Here is a 21,937-nt window from a genome sequence, read left to right as displayed (position 1 = left end):
GACTGCCTAGGGAGGTGGTGGGATCCCCTTCGCTGGATGTCTTCAAGCAGAGGCTGGATAGCTATCTGCGGGAGATGCTCTAGCTGTGGATTTCCTGCTGTGAGCAGGGGGATGGACTCGATGGCCTACAAGGCCCCTTCCAACTCTATGATTCTATGATTCTAAGTCATTGAGCCCTGTGCATGTGCACTAGGGATGGTGTAGAATATTTGCGGGATTGGATTTGATATCACATTCTGGGATAATCTGCAAGTTCGTCTCATTGTCAAAGAAGCTCCCACTCTTTGTGTGCACACCGCAATTTTTAGAAAAAATCTGTGGCAAGAATTACTTCATTATTTACGTAATGATTTTTGTAAGCTGCTGCTCCTGTATACATTATATAAATATATAGCAGTTTAAGGAATAATAGAGAAAATTATGTAATTTTCCAGAAAAAAATAACAACAAAAAAGGGAGAATAGTGATAACTAGTGGAATACAATTTATAGTGAATAGGAACTTGCAGCCCATTTGACGAACTGAAAAATGGAACGGAATCAGACAGCAAGCGCCATCCCTAATGTGTGTGACACACACACACACACACACACACACACACACACACACACATCCGTTCCATACCTTCACACAGTTGCCAATAATTGGTTCATGAAAACGGCATTGGAAGTTTGGTTAAGGCCTCTATAGCCAGCTGAGGTTGTGGGAAAGGGTAGCTATCATGTGTTAAGTGAGGATAAGGAATGCATGCCTTATTATGCACATCTTGCAATGTTTCTCCTTCTCTCAACTCTGAAACAAAGGACACCTTTACTGATCGCTCAGGGGTTCAGCTGACTCCCTGCCTGCTCACCAGCCTTGTTTTCTGTATGCGCTTACCAAGGCTGGCTTTAGGATTGGTGAAGTGGGGAGGGGTTCATGGCTCAGTGGCGGAGCGTCTGCTTTGCATGCAGAAGGGCCGCAGGTTCGTTCCCCAGCGTTTCCAGGCAGAGAGATGGGAGAGGCTCTTATTTAAAATCCTGGAAGAGCTGCTGCCGATCAGTGTAGACAATATTGCGCTAGATAGAGCAATGGCTCAGTATAAGGCAGTTTCCCATGTTCCCAACCCGACCCTGGAACTGGTTCGCAATGTCAAGGCAGAGACCTGGAATACAAGAAGTGGTAGTGAAAAGTTAAAAGATCTTCTCAGTAAGGAAGAGTAGAGCGGAAAGCTTTCTGGGGCAGATGATGGGACCTGGTGATCAGGCTTGTCCAGCTACTCCCCCCCCCCCCCCGACACCTGGCTCCTTGAACCATTTCCATGCCAGTGTCTTCTAACTGGAGAAAAGGGTATGCCTTCCCATTCCTGTAGCTCTGCTGCCCCCTGCTGGTTCCCTCCCTCCATAGCTGGCCAGATGCCCAAGTCCAAAGTACAAGCTTCATGAACACGCAGATTGAGGCGCAGCGATTATTTCTCCGTACAGAACACACTCGCATTTCTCTTGACTCTCTGCATGCAAGCCCCCTATCTTCCTCTCTGTCATGGTGGCCACCCGCTGGGGGATCTGCTCTGCCGGAAAGATCAGCCACGATTTCCTAGTGGCCCTGAAAACTCTGCCACTAGAGAACCACAAGGTAGTATGTGGAGCGCGTGGGGCGGCCCCCACAGAAAAGAGCTGTTTAGGAGGGAAATCCTCATGTCTGTGCGACTGATGATCCTTCTGAACTGCTCTCTGGCAAATGCCAAATGGGATGGGAAGCTCAAACTGGGGAGGGCACGTAGGACTCTTTGGCTCTTAGGAAAGAGGAGAGGCCTCATAAATCAGAATTAAATTAATTGGGGTGTCTTGGAAGCCAACATGCTAGATCAGGGATGGGGACTCTGTGGCCCCCTAGATGTTGTTCGACAACAGCTCCCATCATCCCTGACCATTGGCCATGCTGGCTGGAAGTGATGGGGGTTGGAGTCCAATAACATCAGGAGGGCCACCAGTTCCCCATCTCTGCACTAGATCCTCTGGAGAAGGCATATTGTTCTGTGGTTTCCATTATGCAGGGAAGATATGGGGTATCCAATGCTAGCCCTACTCAGAGTAGATGCATTGACAATAATGGACATCACTAACTTAGATCCATTAATTTCAGTGGGTCTACTCTGAGTACAATTTAGTTGGATATAACCCATGCCTTCTGGTATCTTGTGATTATGAATAGATCAAGGGGGCTGGGTTTGGAGACAGGGGAGTCAGGACTCCTTTGTTCAAGAATGTATTTTATGTATTTATATATTAAATTTATATCCCTCCCTTCCTACCAGAAGGAGCCCAGAGTGGCAAACAAATGATAAAACACCAAAAACATCTTCAAAAGATCTTAAAAACAAAACATCTTTAAACATCTTAAAAACAATTCCATCTCAGATGCAGAATGGAATACGGTCTCTAATTAAAAGGCTTGTTGAAAAAGGAAGGTCTCCAGTAGGTACCAAAAAGATAACAGAGATGGCACCTGTCTAATATGTAAGTGGAGGCTACTCCCAACGGGTAGGTGCCACTACACTAAAAATCCACTTCCTATGTTGTGCGGAACAGACCTCCTGATAAGTTGTTTTGCTCAGGTCCTGCTTGCAGGCTTCCCATGGCCATATGGTTGGCCACTGTGAGAACAGAGAGCTCCGGCTATGGGGTGGCATACAAATGCAATAAATAAATAAACAGGATGCTGGAGAACAGGATGGGCCACTGGCCTGATCCAGCAGGGCTCTTCTGATGTTCTCAGCTTTAGATGGAGGAGGGACACACAAAGGGGCCTTTGAAAATAGCTGCAGAATCTGGGCAGGCTCTTGCAGTAGAAGGCAGTCTTCTGGTACTCGAGTCTTGTGTTGTTTTAGCTTAACACTTTTTCCCCCTGCCTCATTCCACCCACTCCTCAGGTGGTGGCCATTGCTTCTCGTGAGCTGAGCCGGGCACAGGAATATGCCAAGATCCACAGCATCCCCAAGGCCTATGGCTCTTATGCAGAACTGGCTCAGGATCCAGATGTTGGTGAGTAGCCTTCATCAAAACCCTGAAGACATAGGAACATAGGAAACTGCTTTCTACTGACTCAGACCATTAGTCCATCTAGCTCAGTACTGTCTACACTGACTGGCAGCAGCTCTCCAGGGTTTCGAGAGGGATGTTTCCCAGTCCCAGCTGGAGATGCTGGACATTGAAACTTGGTACCTTCTGCCTGGAAAGGAAATGCTCCGCCACTGAATTGCAGCCCTTCCCCAAGGGAGAAAGGGTGTGGAGGCCCGAGGGTGAACTCCCCTCAGCTGTACAACGTTACTGAGTGGGAATGGGGACAGCATACATTAGGAGTGGATAAACCTTCTCAGCCCAAAGGCCTCCATTCTGAGCAACATTCCAAGGGCCACATGCCAGAGGTGGGCAGGGGTCAGAGGTAAAGGTGGCTGAAACAACAAACATGCATTTTACTTTTGCACAGTAGGCTCATTTCTGCACGACTCTCCCGGCAGGCAAGAGGGATTATGCAAGTTCATGGACACATTCCAGTCAGGCAAAAACACTCACGGAGGGTGTGCAGCCGGGCCAGTCAGGGGTGTGGCCTAGAGAGAAGCTTGAGAGCCAGGCAGAGAGGCCTGGAGCGCCACATTCAGGGGTGGTGCCAAAGGAGGGGCAAGGGAGGCAAGCCTTGCCCCCAAACAAGGAGTTCCCCCCCAATATATTTCATCCACCTAGAAATATACTTTGCCCCTTCTGTGCTCCCAATTTTTTTTCTGGTTTCTGTGCCCCTCCATATTTTTTTTTCTGGTGCCGTTGCTGGCTACGTTCAACCCTCCACCCTGAGGCTGCTCATCCCTTGTTCAAGACACGCTGCCCCAGGTGCAACAAAACTCCTGCGATACAGAGTCAGACCCTTGGGCCATTCAGCCCAGTATGACACTTCATCATGGGCAGAAGCTCTCCAAGGCTGCAGACGGGGTCTTTCCCACACCTGCTTCCCAAGGTCCATTAACAGGAGATGTCAGGGACTGAACCTTGAATGTCCATGAGCAAAGAGGTGTTTGGTTGATACCACCCAGTTTGCTGGACGGGGGGGACAGTGAAGGCAAATACAGGCGTTTGCCTATCTTAGCTCTTCATGTAATTGCCCTGATTTAACCAGGAAAGATTGCCTAATGGTGCTTCCAGACTGTCACTATTTGGGGGGTGGGTTTCCATCACATACTGGCAAATTCGGGTTACACAATTGGTGGTCTTGTGCAACAAGCCCGTTTCCCTCAAAGATCAGGCTTCTAGTGATAAGGAAAGTGAGGGGGAAATTATAAGGAAAAGTGTGGGATAACATTTGTTTCGGTGCAATGTCATCTAACCTCCCCGCAAACAAATCAGGACAAATGCTCATTAAATAGCCAACAGGGTTTAATCTTCTTGCAAACAGATTGTGATGATGGTTTAATAAACAGGTCAACTGGAACTGCCACCAGAGATTGATATAGAGACCCCCTGCCCCAATTGTAGAATTCTAGGGGTGGCACCCAACAAAATAATTCCATTAGCACAAGGGTTTCCGTTTGCACAGCGCAGCTTTCCCTCCCACTCCTCTCGCTGCATGCTCTGCCTGTGCCTTCTCCAAATCTGCTCAGGAGGGTTGGAGGAAAACCCACAACAGATGCAAGGGGGCATGAACAGAACTACTTTTTGTTGGGTGTCACCCCAATTACTGGCAAATTCCAGGGTATGATTGAAAAAAAATATTTATTTATTATTTGATTTATACCTCACCCTTCGTCCCAGCAGAAGCCCAGGGTGGCAAAATGTGGGGATAACACCAGAAGATTGGAATCATTTGTGTAAGGCCATTACCGCCTCCTTCTTGGGGGGACCCAGAGCTTGCCAAAAGTCATAATGAGCCTCAGTCTCCGTTTGGTACCGAAGGCCTAAACCTAAGGTCTTAGTCTCACGGACTCCAAAGTTTCTGAGCAACGGCTGCTGCCTGCTCTACAAGGGCACACTCCCTGCTTGCCCAGGGATCAAACCTGAGTTGCAAGAATTGGAATCTTTCATAACTGCTATTCCAGGAGAAAAGAGTCTGTCAAGGTTAGGGATGGGAGAGATACAATGCCGTGCAAAACTAATCAGACCAATGCTCTCATATTACTGAATGTACTAATAGTGCATTGTAATTTTGTTCTGTATGATATTTTATTTCGAAACACAAACTCAGAACCAATTATTGTAAGGTGATGTTGGCTTTATGTTGAGAAATGTTTGTAAAATACTTTAAAAACTGAAACAGGTTGCTTGCATAAGTATTACCCCCCCCAATTAATATTTGGTAGATCCACCTTTTGCTGCAATAACAGCTTTAAGTCTTTTGGGGTAGGTATGTACCAGCTTTGCACACAGTGTCGGAGGGATTTTGCCCCATTCTTCTTGGCAGATTCGCTCCAGGTGGTTCAGGTTGGTTGGACATCCCTTATGGACTGCAATTTTCAAAGAGTGCCACAGATTCTCGATGGGATTGAGATCAGGACTTTGACTGGGCCATGTAGAATACTCACCTTTTTGTTCTTGAGGCACTCCAATGTTGCTTTGGCCTTGTGCTTGAGATCATCATCCTGCTGAACAGTGGACCTCCTCCCAAGCTTCAGTTTTTTAGTGGACTGAAGCAGGTTCCCTTGCAGTATTTCCCTGTATTTTGCTCCACCCATTCTTCCTTCAATTTAACAAGATGCCCAGTCCCTGCTGATGAGAACCATCCCATAGTATGATGCTGCCACCACCATACTTCACTGTAGGGATGGTGTGTCTTGAGGCATGAGCAGTGTTAGGTTTGCGCCACACATAGCGCTTTGAGTTTGGCCAAAAAGCTCTATCTTGGTCTCATCTGACCACAAAACCTTTTTCCATACCACAGCTGGGGCACACTCATCCTTTCTGGCAAACTCCAGATGTGCTTTCAGATGGTACTTTTTGAGTAACAGCTTCTTTCTTGCCACCCTCCCATACAGGCCAGTGTTATGCAGAGCTCTCGATATTGTTTACTGGTGCACCATTACTCCACTCCCAGCCACTGAACTCCTTAGCTCCTTCAAAGCAATTGTTGGCCTCTCCGTGGCTTCCCTCATAAGTCTCCTTCTTGTTTGAGCGCTGAGTTTTGAGGGACAGTCTTTTCTTAGCAGTGCAGTGGTGTGATGCAGCTTCTACTTCCTGATTATTGATCCAGCTGTGGTCACTGGGATATCCACACGCTTGGATATTATTTTGTACCTTTTTCCTAATTATGCATTTGTATTACATTATCTCTTCACTTCTGTAGAATGCTCTTTGGTCTTCATTTTCCTTCAGATCCATAGCCTCAGTGATCCTTCAGCAGTGGGGTTTTTATCCTGACAATGTGACAGCAACTTTAATGGTTCACAGGTGGAGGCCAATGGTAAGGTAACTGTGTCCTCAACAGGGCCATTTCATTAATCTGTGTAAACTGGAAGCTTCCATAGCACAGGGGTTAAAAATTTATGCAAGCAACATGTTTCAGTTGTTTATGTTTCTTACAAACATTTCCCAACATAAAACCAATATCAACTTACAATAATTGACTTTAAGTTTCAGTGTTTCAAAATAAAATACCATACAGAACGAAAATAACAATGTACCATTTGTAATTCAGTAATATGAGTGCATTGATCAGGGATCTGATTACTTTTGCAAGACACTGTGCCTGGTTCATTTTGCATCTAAAGGGAAATTTACCTGATTCACACTTTCCAAAACAATATGAGAATCTAAATACAGCCATTTTTTGAAATTCTCTGGCTTTTGCAATACAGTTCTCTAGCCAAGTCATATGTACAAAATGCATATACTGAGAAACGTTTTTGCATAAAAATGGGCATATTCATGAAAATTACAGACAAAAATGCATTCTGTGGGGAAAATTGCTTTACAAAACTGTTCGTGTTAGACAAAATTGCATATAAGCAGGTGTGTATTAGGAGAAATCAGCACTAAAATACTGATGAATTTGCATGAGGATCAAGGATTTTGGGGATTTTTTAATTGCAAACTGATGTGGAAATGCAGAGCACTGAATTTAAGATTGGAAAAATGAGAAACTGCAATTGACCGATTTGCCCCTCTTTGGTCAAGGTAAAGGGGGGGGTGATGAAGGTGGGAATATAGGGAGGATGGGCGCCTGGAACGTGCTCCTCCCTTTTCCACAGTTCAGACTGATGCTAGGCGTAGGCTGTGGCTTGGTTCCAGTGGGAAGCTTTCCGTCTGGCATCCTTTTTTTTTTTTTTTAACAGATGTGGTGTATGTGGGAGTGGTGCATCCGTATCACCTCCCAGCCACCCTCCTCTTCATCCAGGCCGGGAAGAACGTGCTTTGTGAGAAGCCCCTGGGCATGAATGCTGCAGAAGTCAAGAGAATGGTGCAGGCAGCTCGGGAAAAGCAGGTCTTCCTCATGGAGGTAAAAGTCACCAACCTCTGAGCCTCCCTTAGAGGGGGGACTTAGAGAAAGGCCTCAGAAGAAGATCTAAGGCTCTGGGATGGTTCAGATTGGGAGAGGCGTTCCAGAAGATATTGGGGTCATGTGCCGTAAAGAGCTTTATGTTTTCACTTGGTCTCAGGCTTGCTGGACCCGCTTCTTCCCTACTTCGGAGAAGATCCGCTCCTTGCTCAAGCAAAGGACCCTTGGGGATGTGGTGGTACTTCAGGCTGAGTTTGGGGTCCCTCTCTTAGAAATCCCCAGGTGTGTGGAGAAAGAACTTGGTGGAGGTGCCTTGCTAGACATTGGTGTATACTGCGTCCAGCTGGCCTGCATGGTCTTCAACGGGGAGAAGCCAGAGTCCATTGTGGCCTCAGGATTCTTGCATGAAACAGGTTAGAATTTGGTTGGCCGAGGTTGTCTCCAGACTGACAGTATTTTCCAGGAGGGATTCAAGCACACAAGATACTTATTAGGCTGTGTAAACATCATACATTTAAAGCACATCGAAAGCATTTTTCCCTCTCCTCCCCAAAAGAATCCTGGGAACTATTGTTTGTTAAGGGTGCCTGGAACTGTATCTCTGTTTGAAGGGTAAACTAGTTCCCAAAATTCTTTTTGGGGAGGGCGGATATGCTTTTGATGTGCTTCAAATGTATGGTGTGTACGCAGCCTTAGGTTTGTGCAATGAAAGTAGATTAAACACTCTATTGCCCAGGTGCAGTACATCCACTTAACAATAACAAACTTTTTGCAGTTAGGAAAGTGACAGGGAAATGCACTAAAAAGTGTGGGACTTTTTCATGGGAAAGTGTATAGCTACCACACAAGCAAATCAGGATGAGACTCTGGAGTAAATGCTCATTGTTGTGTAACCTCCCTGCAAACAAATCAGAGTGAATGCTCAGTACAGACTGAACATAGCTACCCTCTTCTGCATAAACTTTGTGCAAGTAAATTAGGATGAAAATCAACAAGTTGTCTAGAAGAGTCTCATGTCCTTGGCCCCAAAATATTCTGTCCAAAGCCCTAATGTCAGCGCCAGCAATACCAAAATTTCATGCTCAATACATAATTATGAAGCAATTCCAGCTTCGCTGTGTGCAGAGTTATTTACATGCTTCATTCAACCTCCTTTATTTGAGCCTTACTTAATCTGCTACCATACCTTTGGGGGTGGGGACAGTTGTGGCTCTACGACAGCCTGGAGGTGGAAAGTATGCAACGGGCAATATTGGCAGAAGGCCATAGGAATGAGTGAGGAGAGTGCCCTTGTGCTCAGGTCCTGCTTTCCAGAGGCATCTGGTTGACCATGGTGAGAACAGGATGCTGGACTAGATGGACCACTCGCCTGATCCACAAGGCTCTCTTTACATTCTTACACCAGCAGAAGAGTCTTGCTCCATCAGACCAAGGATCCTTCTCCTCAGCATTCTTTTTCCAAGCCAGAGGACTTCAGGAAGCCCACCAGCAGGGCAACAGCCTCCCCCTTGTTAGCTGTGAGGATGTCTTTCCCAATCGTCTGTTTGTCCATGTGTTTGTGAAGGCAGTGGGGGCTTTTCCCAGCCCTCAGAGGGCTTTGGGTGGGGGTGAATGGAAGAGAAAAGCAAAAGGGATCTCCTTCCTAATCTCTTTGTGGCCCATGGCCCACCTGTGTGTTGATGAAGGCAGTGTGGGATTTTCCGGGGATTTTTTTCCCCCAGCCCAAACAAGCTTGGTTTTTTGTTTGTTTGTTGGCAACATGGGGAGGTTGGAGAGAGAAGCCGTAGGGATGGCTTCCCTGGTTGCTTCATGGCCTGCCCGCCTGCTTGGCAAGCTTTTGCAAGGCGGTTGGGTCGAGAGAGGGGGGGACATTTGGGGCCTGTGGGGGAGATTGAAAGAGAAGGGGAGAGAGAGATGTGTGTGTGTTCTCTCTGTGTGCAGGGGTGAGATGGAGAGGTATGTACGTGTGGTCTGTAAAAAGGGGGGGGAGATGCACTTCGGTAGAGAGGGATAAATGTATGTATGGGGTGTGTGCGAGGGGGGTATGTATGTGTGGTCTGCGAGAGAGGAAAAGACATGCATTTGGGTCGAAAGATGGGGAGAGATTGTGATCGGTGGGAGAGAGGAGGGAGGGAGGTGTGTGTGTGTAGAAGGGTGGAGATATGGATCTTTCTGCGGCTGTGTGTGTGAGAGAGAGATGCATGTGCTTATATGTGTGTGTGTGTGAGAGAGAGAGAGAGAGAGAGTGGAGTGACCACCTCATATATTTTTCCTGGTACTGGGGCACACTCCCTGTTTTTGTTAGACAGCAGCATCTTTATGTGTGTGGGGGGGAATCATTATCGTATTATCTCCACAATCAGAACCAGCAAGACATAGCTGACTACCCACAGTAAGCATGAGGTTTTTCTGAGTGTGTGGGTATTGGGGGCAGGTGACAGCAATAAGTGTACTCTCTCTAATTTTGTGGTATGCCACACCCCCAATGGCAGTCATTTTGTGGGATGCTACAACCCTGATGGTAGCCATGTTGTGACTGGCATCCATGGCCCGCTCTCTCAAAATTTCAAATGTGTCTGCTGGCCCCCAAAAGTTCCCTGTTCTAAACAATTTTATTGTAACTTTTTTTTAAAAAAATGCTACGTCACAATGGGTTGTATCCAAATTTTGCTCAGAGTAGACATACTGAATTTAATGAACTCGTTAGTCATGTCCATTAATTCCATTGAGCCTCTTCCCAGTAGGACTAGCATTGGATGCCATCTAATCTTTTGTCAGTTGCTTTGTGAGATCCTCCTGAAAAGCAGTATATAACTACCTTAAATATACAAATAAATCTGAATATTCATCAGGTGCAGTATTTTGGCACAAAGACATGTTGAAATTGGGGGTGGGGCAATTGTTACGACCGATATGTAGGGCATGGATCAGCATAATAACTGCAGCAAAACATAAAGGGAGAGACAAGGTCCTGTAGATAAGGACTCAGGGCACTAACACCGTTACGTGTGTGGTTTTCCCCAGGGGTTGATGAAATGGCTTCCGTCATCCTGAACTATTCAGATCAACGCCAGGCTGTCCTCATTTACACCATGGGGACCTGGATGCCTAATCGAGCAAGCATTACTGGCTCCAAAGGGATAATTGAGGTAAGGCCTCGACGCAAGGGCATTGGAGAAGAGGATACATTTAGCATCTTACTTGAGAGAACAAGGAGGCTTCAAGAGGACTTGAATTCAGCAGCCTTCCCTAGGCAGAAACTTGAATCAGGCTCTTCTGGGGATCCAACCACATCCTTTCCAGCCAAGTGGCTGAGGAAGGGCAGTCTGGGTGGATGGGGAGAGGGAAGGAGGAGAAGCTTCCCCCCCCACACACCTGTCTCAAGATTGTGGAGTAAAAAAAAAAGCAGAAATTATTTAATTTGCACATTTTATGACTAATATAAGAATCAGCTTTTGTCTTTGGTACAAAATGTGTTTTGGACGACTACATTTTAAAAGAAGAAACATCAGCATAAACACAGTCCAGAGCTTCCATCTTGGGAGAGTTTGGGGGGGGGATCACTATATCTTTACAAATTAAGCCCTGAAACTACCCCTTTCTGTGAGCTGTGTTCTGTTTTTAATCTGCAGGTTCCTGGGCCTTTCTGGTGCCCAACACAGTTGGTTGTCAATGGGCAGAAGGAAGAGTTTCCCCTTCCTTTTCCCTCCCAAAAACAGCACTTCCCTAACAGCACTGGCCTACGCTATGAAGCAGAACATGTCAGACAGTGTCTTCTTCAAGGTAAAAGTCTGGAGCACTGCTGAGCAGATGGTTCATAGCAGCAGAGTGTCCTGCAGAGGGGGAAAGCTGTGTTTGGCTGGCGGCTCACAGGCAACATTTCATCCTGACTTCTTCTCCTCTCTTTTTCCTCACCCTCAGGCCTGAAAGAGAGTCCCATTATGTTTCATGCAGACAGCGAGCTGCTCCATTCCATCCTGGATGAAATCCGTAGGCAGCTGGGGGTGTCTTATTCTCAGGACCACACATGAGCCATTCCATGCTTGGTTTCAGTGACCTTGTTCATGTGTATCTGTGTGTGCAGACTTGAGGTTTTAGAACTGGAAAATCCAATCTTGTGAGTGGAAGAGAAATGTGTGATTTGTATTCAGCTAAGCTCTACTCAGAGAAAACCCGCTGAAATTAATGAACATAAGTTAGCCATGTCTAACTGACTACCACCCTATGCCATTAAATGTTTTGGCAAGTGTTGACTACACGCTTTGGAATAATATGCAATTAGAGATGTGAAGGGGCCATCTGCTTATTATGTGAACCTCGCCCTCCATTAAATATCGATTTAATTTCACAAACAGTTAAATAAAGAGAAGCTAAGATCTTTTGTGTCTTAACTTTTTATGCATTTTCTAGCACTACTATTATTTTATTTCCAAATTAGGCATTTGGAAACTTCAGGTTATCAATTTTACTAGAACAAGATGATAAGAACATAAGAAGAGCCTGGTGGATCAGGTCAATGACCCATCTAGTTCAGCACCCTGTTCTCACAGTGACCAACCAGTTGCCACTGTGGTAGGATTTGATGTGGAATTCTATGGAGCCTTTACTTTGAAAAGTAATCACTATTGAACACAGAAAGAGAATGCTTCCAGACTTTTGCTATTTTCAGATGGGATTCAAGCACATACTGGTAAATTTAGTTCTCACAATTATAGTTGATTGGGTTATCTTGCACACCAAACCCACGTCTCCAAAAGATCAGACTTTTTGCAAGAAGATGCACTGGAAAGTATGGGACAGCACTTGCCGTGGCACAACACTGTCTAACCTCCCCTCAAACAAATCTGGACGAGTGCTTGTCATCTGGAAGCATCTGGAGTTAGGAGCAATCATGCTTAGGACTGGGCTGTACATGTAATATGCCGCCAGTGGAAGCTGCTAAATGGATGATGGAGAACATTTCATCTGGTCAGCTTGAATGGGGAGGACAACCCCTGTCCCATATTAGATTAGGCAGAATCCAGATTTTCTACTTGGGCTGAGATTGAGAACCAGGATGCTGTAGTGTGTAGAGTGCAGGACGTAAGGTTGGGGAGACTCAAATTTCAAATTCATATTCAGCCATGAAGCTCATGGTAGGATAAAAAATAATTTGGGAAGCTGCTAGAACAACATAAAATGAGAGCTGTGTTTGCAATAAAACCCTTAAGGTTGTTCTCATTTTGACCCATATAAATAAGAAAGTGAATGTGTGGATTGTTGTAATTAGTTACTTCACTTATGGTAACCCAGTTGTGAGTGAATGGAAGCTACTTTCTGGGTCTTTCAGTATGAAGTCCTTGGTAGGAATAAAGAGGAGGCAAGAACATAAGGTGAGCCTTGTGGAGCAGGCCAGCGGCCAACCACATGCCCATTAGAAGCCCACAAGCAGGATGCAAGTGCAAGAGCAGTCTCCCCTCCTGTGGTTTCCAGCAACTGGTATTCAGAAGCATAACACCTGCAGCTATGGAGGCAAAGCATAGATATCATGGCTAGTAGCCACTGATAGACAAATCCACAGAGAATTAGGCTAGTTCTCTTTTAAAGCCATCCAAGTTGGTGGCCAACACTGCCTCTTATGGGAGAGGGCATTTTAGCCTTTTATCTTTGCCATATTTTGTTATGCAAGTGAAATTAACAGAACAATCCTTACATTTGTATACCAACTTCTCTGGGTGGTTTACATAAACAATAAAATAGTAATTGCAATTAAAAACACCAAAACCAAAGTAACATTAATCACAACAGTGGAGGGGGCGAGAGAAGGCCAGGAAAAAAACGCGTACTCAGAAGCAACTGTTTACTAGAATTTAAGAATAAAAGATTGGTCAGCCTCTAGCTTTACAGGCCTGCAACATTCCTACAGAGATTAAGAGTAATTATCTACAGGAATGTTGCAGGCCTTATAAAGCTAAAGGCTGACCAGTCTCTTACTTCCCCATTGACATTGCGTGAGGTAAAAGGAAGAGGGAACTCTTTGGGGATTTGGTAAAAGGTACCACGAATACCACAGAACGTTGCTCGTAATGGCGGGCACAGAGAAGGCTTCACGCGCTACTTCCTTTCTTAGCACCGTTCACTTCCGGTCGTCCGCGCAATAGTGGGAAAGTTTCGTGTTTCCGAGTATCGGCAGAGAAAGTTTTTTTAAAAAAAAAGACTAATGCCAGAGTGAGAGCCCTGTTGAAATGCTACAGGAAAAAAATCCTGACACACAAGGAAAAGACGAGACTGTCGCCGTCTTTATCGGTACTTCCGGCCTAATAACGAACTTGGCCCCTCACGTTGACTGCCAATGCAGAGTAGATGAGCCAAAGATGCAAAGTTGTAGAGCGACGCTACTGTGCTTGACGTGATCAAAGCCCAGCCAATAAGGGCGGTATTCACACTCCCGGCTTCAGTTTGTGTTCTTTCCGTCTTTTTTCGTGGCGTCATTTCCGCCCCTGCGCTTCCCAACCTTTTCGCTGTAGGGCCGCTCAGGGTAACCCCGCGGCGTGCGCTGGGCGGAGCCTCTTTCCCGTGCGGCCGCCGAGGAGCAGCCATGGCGGAGCCAAAGGTGCGGTGAATTTTGGGGGGGTTTTGCTCCCCTTTTCGGAGGTTAAATGGGGAAGCGGGCGGGGAATAGGTTGTATACTAGACCGTCTTTCGCCGCCTCCTTCCTGGAGTTGGCTGATGGTTATGGGGTAGGTGGGTGGGAGAGAGGCCCGGCAGGCGGGCTCGGCCCGGCGTGGGAGCTAGTGGTGAGAGTAATCTGCCGCGTTTGTACGTGTGGCTTAATTGTGACCTCAGGCTGAATAATAAGGCTTATGAGCATGTACAGAGTGGTTTTCTTACCACCACGAACTATCCTCTTGTATTAAGGATGCACGTGGACCCCACTGTATGTTGAAACGAACCCGATTCCCCACCCCCCCTTTTTTTTAATCAGAAGCAACATCTACGGAAGACTTGGAATTTTGAGGATTATATTGACTGGAAAGAAGAATTGGGGATATTAAACGAGGATGGGGGGAAAAACTAATGATTTTAAATCAACTTTTAGTATTTTCACCAAAACTGGTTAGATGCAAACCATTAGATTAGATACAGGCCGGTCTTACTCATCTAGTGTGAGAGGACAGGTGTTCAGGCAAGCGAGGACTCTGCACGATCTCTCTCGCTCTCTGTTACATATTGTAGACTTTTTTTTGTAACAGAACTACTCTTGCACAGGGGGCCAACTAGTTACTTGGCTTCTACACTAGGATACTGCATTGCATTATTCCTCTCTCTCCTGTTTCTCTCGCCCTTTGGCCTGGCGTTCCATGTTTCTCTTCTAATTGATTTTCAAGCTTTTGTACTTCTGCAGATGGTGGAGTGCCTTGGAGTATGCCAGTGCCTCCCAATGCCCGCATTTTAGGACCATTGGTTTTTCAAGGGTCCTCTTTTATCACAATTTTTGTTAACTCCTTATCAGAGTTCACTACTGGAGGGAGTGATGATTAATTGCACAGGTTTCCAGTATAGCTATAGAGATGGGCAAACTGCAGCTGTATGAGAAGCTGGTGGCTTAAAGGGATGGTCTAATAATGGAAATCCTAACGCTATAACAGAAGGTGAAGAATGGAATGAATAGCAGCTTTCAGTGTAGGTTTCGCAGTGCAGGAGAGAAGTGGCATGTAGAGGAACTCAGCTGGAAAATGTGTCCAGGTCTTGGTTGCATGGATGAAAGTAATTCTGCTGAATCTAAACCCTGGTACTTCCTCCAATAATTCGGTAAGTTGGGAAAATCCTGTGGCTTTAGTCTAGAGACCTTATGCTTTCTCTTTTTCCCACATTTTTATTATGGGTGTAGCATTAATATTTCTTTGAAAGAGAGGTGTTTTCATTGTTCATTCTGGAGAGTATCCTTTATAAATCCTCACAGGCCCCAATTAAAACCTTCTCTTCTTTCTTCAGGTATTGGTGATTGATGGACGTGGCCACTTGCTGGGTCGTTTGGCAGCCATTGTGGCTAAGCAAGTCTTGCTAGGTAAGGTTCATTCGGGAGGGTGCGGGATGGGTTTTCATTCCCACCTCACCGTATTGAGTATCTGTACTGTGTATTGGGAGGATAGAGGGTGTTAATTCAGAGTAGTTTGCTATGCTAACAATTACGTTCCTTCTGATATCCCCCCCGAAGCAGTCTGTGAGGTTGCCTTTTTTTTTGGTCTTGCAACTGATAGCAAATTATTTATTTCTGAGATTGTTTCCAACCTGGACATCTCCTCCTAGCACTGTAAAGTGAGCATGGCAGTTGAAGTTAGATGATAGTGCTGTATTGATAGAGGCCTAGGGCAGGGGGTGAGAAACCTTTTTTTCTCAAGGTCCGCGTGCCAAGTAGGGCAGGCTGGATGAAAAAGGACTACAGGTCAGTGGTTCTCCATCCTAAACTGGGGACAGCCCACAGTTTGAGATAACATTTTTACCCCTATCTCTCAGATTCTGCTGCTGCTCCCTGAATTCTGTTGGTCGTGGCACAGGCTATCTTTTGAACTTCTTATCCTGCCAGGCTGGCTGGGGCTGATGGAAGTTGTAGTCCAAAACACCAGGAGTGCACTAGATTGGCAAAGGCTGTGCTAAGAGTTTAATTCAGGTTCTTTATACTTGCAAAGTATGGGCCATTGATCACTGCCTCTTCTATAGAGGGAAGACCCGTGTGATTTCTGAGCTCTAGTTTGGCCACCCTTTGAGCAATGGGCCTAGGATGGAGTAGGGGGCTATGTACTGGGATCAGCTTGCAATTTCCAGGTGTCAAGCTGGGTGCTGGGAAAGCAGGATTATGTCTTATCAATAACATACTGAAAAAACATTAAGTTCTACTTGGAAAGTTGGTGTCCTGACTATGCACTGGTGAGGAGGATGCAGTCTTAGTTTGCGCTCTTTCTTTTTCCCTCCCAGGACGCAAAGTGGTAGTTGTGCGATGTGAAGGGATTAACATATCCGGCAACTTCTATCGTAACAAATGTAAGTAATACTGCAGTTTTTAAATCTCTGCAAATAGGTGATAGGATTCTTCTTTTGTTGTTCAAAATAATTATTATGTCTGGTATTTGGGACAAATTTTTTCTACAAGCCATATGATGATTCTAATAAAGCAGATTAATTATTTATGATAAGTATGGCCTATCCTGCCTTCTTTGAGTTGGAACAATCTCCCTCAGAGCTGGTTGAGCTCTACAACAGGTGGCTAACTTACCGCTACCTAGATGTTGTTGGCCTCCAACTCCCATCATTCCTGACCATTAGCTGTGTTGGCTAGGACTAATGGAGTCCAACATCATGTGGAGGGCATGTGGTGTACCCTGACCGTAGAATAAAGTTGGGATTATTACAGGGACCTAGAACAGGTAGTAATGGCTTCTTGTTTGGAGCACAAGCATTCTATGCCATGAGGCCCGTGGGGGTAGTTTTTTTAAATCAAGGAATTAATATGCTTCCTGAAAGAGGTGGATTGAAGTGGTCCTTCAGTCTTCCATAAGATGTACCAAACAGCAGTGCAATAACATTTACATGAAATGCATGGGAAGACCTCTTTCCTTGCAAGTGAAACCAGTTGATATTTGGCAAGGCAACTATGGACCACATAGGGACAGGAAACTGCCTTAAAGCAAGCCAGATCATTGTTTCATCTACTTTAGTATTGTCTACACTGACTAGTAGCAGCTCTAGTATTTCAGATGGGTCTTTCCCGTGATTCTTTTAAATGGAGATGTCAGGACAACCTGGGACCTCCTACATGCAAAGCATGTGTTTTGCCACTGAGCAGTGATCCTTCCCCTGGTCTATATGCTGTCAGTTGGTCATCTGTGAGGCATCCAGAGCTTTATCCTGCCCACCTGAGCTACATAAAAACACAAGTTGCCTTTGCATCTTCATCAAAACGAAAGCAGAGATTTTGTATGCTTTGAGTCATTATAGCTGCAGAGAAAATCTCGGGGTGTGTGTGTGGGTGCTTCCTGGTAAGGACTCTAAAGAGAATTCCAGAGGGCAAGGAGGTAGTCTGTGCTCAACGCTACCCTCCCCAAGTCTAGAGAAAGCAGACTTTGTTTTTGTGTATCTGTTAAGTTTGCGTAACTTAGATTTGCATAACTTCAGATTTTGGCCTGCCTTGTCGCCAGAAAGCATAGCTCTGGGATTATAATTTGTCCTACCATCGTTCTTGCCAGCGTGCGTATATGGGAGCGTGTCAGGAATGTGGACCTGATTGGTTCTTTGAAAACAGCTGGGACTAGCTAGCCAGAGTTGTGTGACTGCCACTCTAGTCCATTAGTGGATACTGTTGGCTTGAGGAACAGGATGGGAGAGACAGTGGTCAGTGATGATACCTTTCCATCATTAGTTCGAGTGTCATGGCCATGAGATAACTGTACATGCACTACCATCTGAGACCACCAGTCACCTCTTGTGGCAAGTTGTGCCTCTTGGGTGTCCATATGACATCATCGGGCTCTGAGGATAGGCAGGAACAGTTCCTATGGAACATCATGCTTTGATCTTGTACAAATTAGCATGGCCAGGGAGAGGGCTGTGCTGTCTGGAAGATCTGTAGTCCACAGGAAGACCTACAGACTTTTACTTGAGGTGGGGGGCTGTTATGTTCTGAGGCGCCTGTTTTGGCTGCTCTGGTTGATAACATAGGATGGTATGGGCATAGTATCTAGACCAGGGGTTCCCAGGCTGGTCTACAGAATTCAAATTGTAATACAGTAAAATTCAATATGTAAGGGAAAAAAGCTGTAAAAATACAATTAAAAATCATACAGCATCTAGCACAGCCTGTTACAATTGCGGCAACAAGCAGAAAAATTATTAATGGGTCTGCTAAGACTCAGTAATTTTCAAATGATCCATGGGGGGAAATGTTTGGGAACCCCTGACTTAGACAACATGTGACAGGTAGTTGGGTCTCAAAAGTTTTAGGCAATGTGGTGATCTTGGTTTCTGTTTCATAGCCCTCACATTTAGGAAAACTGTCCAGGTAACTGCATGTCTGCTGGCCTCTTGTTCATGATAACATTTTTGCTAGCCTGGTCTAACCTTGCCATTCTCTCTTCCTATTCTTTCAGTGAAATACCTTGCTTTCTTGCGCAAGCGTATGAACACCAACCCCTCCCGTGGCCCTTATCACTTCCGTGCCCCAAGTCGAATTTTCTGGAGAACAGTGCGAGGTAAGTGTTTTCTCATCAATTTTATTCAGCCAAAAAAAACTATTTAAAATGAATTAATTTTGTGCGTGCACTCATCATTTGGTGCATTTGCTGAATGCATAAGTCAGTATTCAGTGGGAATCCCCAATCCTGCTCATTTCTGTGTTCTTACTACTGCTGGAATGTGTTAGGCTCTAACATAAACTGTTTCCAGTCTGTGTCACTTTTGCACACATGTTCACCCAAGAATCACTTCTGTTCCATTTCTGTATTAAATAATGTGAATTTTCATATAGATTTTAAAAAGTACATTTAGGTACACATTTAATGTGTGTTCTCTCAAAATAAACATTTCTAAATGCATTTGGATACTTTTTTTGAGCCAAAAACTGCAATGCAACATTCCAAAAAGTGTGAAATCCAATAGATAGCTATGTTCCAATTCTCAGTAGTCCAGGGGATGCAAATATCATAACTGGCAAAAAATCAAATTCCTCACGCAACCCTGGATGGTCATTATATACATCCCCAGTGGTGTTCATTTCCAGAATTTGGCCCAAACAGGCCAAAGTGAGAGAGTGTGTGTGTGATTGAGAGAGAAACTGTGACCCACCCTCAAATTTTTATTCTAAACTTTACGCTGTGAACTTAATCCTGTTCTTTGTCCTATCCTAGGAGTTCTGGCTTTCCTCCAGCCTCTTCACCATCTCTGTTATCATTTTGCAGGAATGCTCCCACACAAGACCAAACGGGGTCAAGCTGCCTTGGAAAGACTGAAGGTTTTTGATGGCATCCCCCCTCCTTACGATAAGGTAACTTTCCTTCTTCCTGCTGCTGAGAGAGCTGCTCTGCAATCGTGGTCCCTGATCCTGTTCTGTCAGTGATGTTTTTCTTTCCTACCTACATTGTTTGATTTGAAGAGTGAGAAAAAAATTCCAACACTGAGGCAGATTTTGCATCTCTGGGAATGATCACACATGCCTTTGATTTGTCCACATTGCTAATGGGACATGTGTTCTCCTGCAGCGCAAAAGGATGGTGGTCCCAGCGGCTTTGAAAGTGGTCCGCCTCAAGCCCACACGCAAGGTATTTTTTTTGCCTGTTATTCTTTTTAGTAGATCTCTTATAATGGCTTGCTGATAGAATGCGCCAGCATTTGTTTGCTGTAATCCAGGACCATTAAGCACTCACTGAGGGAGGGCTCATTACTCCCCCAAGCTAGGTATAGAACACCACGCTTTGCATGCAGGAAGTCCCTGGTTCAACCTCTGGCATTTCCAGCTAAAAATCTTGTGTAGCTTGGCAAAAAGACTTCCTGAAGCCATGGAGAACTCTGCTACTCAGAGTGGGCAGTATTGGGATAAATGGACTGGCTCATACTGAGCTTTGTGTGTTACCTCTGAAAACTCCACACATGATTGAAAAACAATTTTTTTCTAGTTAATGACTTTGGGGGCATCTTTAATCTATTAGCAGAGCTCACAGCAGCTTACTTTCTGTCTCCTTATGATTTCTGAAACCCTGAGTTGCCGGTCATGGTGGAAGCTGTCTTGCCACTATGCAACTAGTATCTTTAGGTGCCTGCTTCATCCTATTAGGAGCAGCCTTACTAGATGGCTGCTGGCAAGATGGCCTTAGCTACGGCACTCGCCAAGTCTCCTGTGCTGATCCTGGCTCTGGGCCGGTCTGTGATGATGACACTTCACCATTAGTTCGAGTCTCAAGACCATGAGACAACATTGCATGCACTACCATCTGAGACCAGCCCTTCCTGCTATGAGCTGTGCTTTGAGGGAGGGAGGCCCAATAGCCCTTTTGAGTAAGCAGCAAAGACAGATGCATTAGCAACAGCAATTGGGTTCTGCTAAACTAAGGTTGGGGACCCTGCGGCCCTCCAGGCTTTGTTGAATGCCAGCTCCCATCATTCCTAATCGTTTGCCATCCTAGTTGAGGCTGATGAAAGTTGGAGTCCAACAACATCGGGAGGGCCTGGCTGTGGGGTTGTATAAGTGCCAGAAATAGAGCTAATAGTATCCACTGGAGTCTTGAAAAGTGAAATGCAGTGGGCAGGAACTTGGGAGTTGGGCCTTCATGTAGTGGCTGTGTTGGGATTCAGTGGGGAAGGGTAAGCAATGAGGCTGCTCCTGATTTTGGGGGTGGCCAATGGCATCTGGTATGGTGGAACAGCATAGTGCAGTGCTGGGGGGCTGATAATTCTGGGTTGTAAGTTGATGCATTTCTCTTCCACCTACAGTTTGCTTATTTGGGTCGTCTTGCCCATGAGGTTGGGTGGAAATACCAAGCCATCACAGCTACCCTGGAGGAGAAGCGCAAGGAGAAGGCCAAGCTTCATTACACAAAGAAGAAACAGCTGATGGTGAGTTAAATTGAGCACTAAGTATTGTTGAGAAGTGTTCTGAATTTAGTAGGGGAAGGAAGGCTCCCCCTGCTTGCCTCACTTCCACCATATCACAGTCTGGATGGAGGCACTTGCATTCCTAGTTGCAGTGTTTGTATCAGCATCAACAGTGTCTAGTGCAAAATGTATGGAGATTTTTGAATCCTGATATCTCCCTTTCAACTGCCCCCCTCTAAAAAAATATCTGGGCATCTCCTGCAGCATGACTTGGCTTCCCTTGCCCTCTTCATTTTCTAGGTTTGGGGAAGGGGGGGTGCCTCTGTAGGTTGGTTCGTTTTGTATTGTAAACCTTAATTTAGAAAAGCGGGAACCAGACCCTCTAGATGTCCTGTAAAGGCAAAGGAGTCTATTTGTGCCACACCAGGACATTAAAGGTGTCCTAAGGTGACCTTTTGTTAATCCCCTGACAATTTTTGTCTGTCATCTGTTTGTAAGGGGTTTGTATATTGTGCTCTTAGCATCAGACCACAAATCCTACCTCTGAATTGACTTCTTCCCTCTTTTTCCCCCCCCTTGTAGAAACTCCGAAAGCAGGCAGAGAAAAATGTGGAGGGCAAGATTGCAAAATACACAGATATTCTGAAGCAGTACGGCATTCTGGTTTAAATAAAAACGTTCACAATAAAGAATAATAGTTTCTGATCTCTTGGTTTTGTGTTTGTATTTAAATATCACTCTTAAGGGAGCCCTTCAATTATTGCTTTTACAGTGAACTGAAGCTGAAGGAAGCATGTGGGTGGGTGCTAGGATTCCTGGGTCTTTCGGCAGAGGAACTGCTGTGCCTGGATGATCGTAATTGTATGAATGAGTTGGGATTGATTAGAGGAGGTAAACAGAGGGAGTGGTGTCAGCCCTC

At 45.4% G+C, this 21,937-nt stretch overlaps 2 protein-coding genes and 3 non-coding genes across 5 annotated transcripts; all 5 read left to right on the top strand.

Moving 5' to 3' along the window:
• The first annotated feature begins 1,398 nt into the window (after window positions 1-1,398).
• Window positions 1,399-11,834, top strand: LOC133366466 (trans-1,2-dihydrobenzene-1,2-diol dehydrogenase-like). The gene is made up of 7 exons (XM_061589598.1): window positions 1,399-1,614; window positions 2,912-3,023; window positions 7,295-7,458; window positions 7,619-7,871; window positions 10,483-10,607; window positions 11,091-11,241; window positions 11,380-11,834. The coding sequence occupies exons 1-7, from the start codon at window positions 1,522-1,524 to the stop codon at window positions 11,487-11,489; spliced, it is 1,008 nt and encodes a 335-aa protein (XP_061445582.1). The 5' UTR covers window positions 1,399-1,521; the 3' UTR covers window positions 11,490-11,834.
• A 2,108-nt stretch (window positions 11,835-13,942) lies between these two features.
• On the top strand, window positions 13,943-21,723 carry RPL13A (ribosomal protein L13a). Its single transcript, XM_061588687.1, has 8 exons — window positions 13,943-14,050; window positions 15,433-15,505; window positions 16,414-16,479; window positions 18,582-18,683; window positions 19,389-19,474; window positions 19,689-19,748; window positions 20,917-21,039; window positions 21,601-21,723. Exons 1-8 carry the CDS (start codon window positions 14,036-14,038, stop codon window positions 21,685-21,687), a joined length of 612 nt encoding a protein of 203 aa, XP_061444671.1. The 5' UTR covers window positions 13,943-14,035; the 3' UTR covers window positions 21,688-21,723.
• LOC133368128 (small nucleolar RNA Z195/SNORD33/SNORD32 family) lies at window positions 17,824-17,907 on the top strand. Its single transcript, XR_009758592.1, has one exon. It is a non-coding gene; the product is annotated as a small nucleolar RNA Z195/SNORD33/SNORD32 family (small nucleolar RNA).
• LOC133368130 (small nucleolar RNA SNORD34) lies at window positions 19,535-19,614 on the top strand. Its single transcript, XR_009758594.1, has one exon. It is a non-coding gene; the product is annotated as a small nucleolar RNA SNORD34 (small nucleolar RNA).
• Window positions 20,344-20,427, top strand: LOC133368129 (small nucleolar RNA Z195/SNORD33/SNORD32 family). Its single transcript, XR_009758593.1, has one exon. It is a non-coding gene; the product is annotated as a small nucleolar RNA Z195/SNORD33/SNORD32 family (small nucleolar RNA).
• Window positions 21,724-21,937: the final 214 nt, after the last annotated feature.

Source organism: Rhineura floridana, chromosome 11, assembly GCF_030035675.1.
Source record: "Rhineura floridana isolate rRhiFlo1 chromosome 11, rRhiFlo1.hap2, whole genome shotgun sequence".
Taxonomy (NCBI): domain Eukaryota; kingdom Metazoa; phylum Chordata; class Lepidosauria; order Squamata; family Rhineuridae; genus Rhineura; species Rhineura floridana.
This window is presented reverse-complemented; position numbering and strand designations above follow the sequence as displayed.

Coding starts and splice junctions, on each gene's coding strand:
- LOC133366466 (XM_061589598.1), top strand. CDS start 1,522: ATGGTGGCCACCCGCTGGGGGATCTGCTCTGCCGGAAAGATCAGCCAC. Junction 7,459..7,618: donor AGCAGGTCTTCCTCATGGAG/GTAAAAGTCACC, acceptor ACTTGGTCTCAG/GCTTGCTGGACCCGCTTCTT. Junction 7,872..10,482: donor AGGATTCTTGCATGAAACAG/GTTAGAATTTGG, acceptor GGTTTTCCCCAG/GGGTTGATGAAATGGCTTCC.
- RPL13A (XM_061588687.1), top strand. Junction 16,480..18,581: donor CAACTTCTATCGTAACAAAT/GTAAGTAATACT, acceptor CTATTCTTTCAG/TGAAATACCTTGCTTTCTTG. Junction 19,475..19,688: donor TCCCCCCTCCTTACGATAAG/GTAACTTTCCTT, acceptor GTTCTCCTGCAG/CGCAAAAGGATGGTGGTCCC.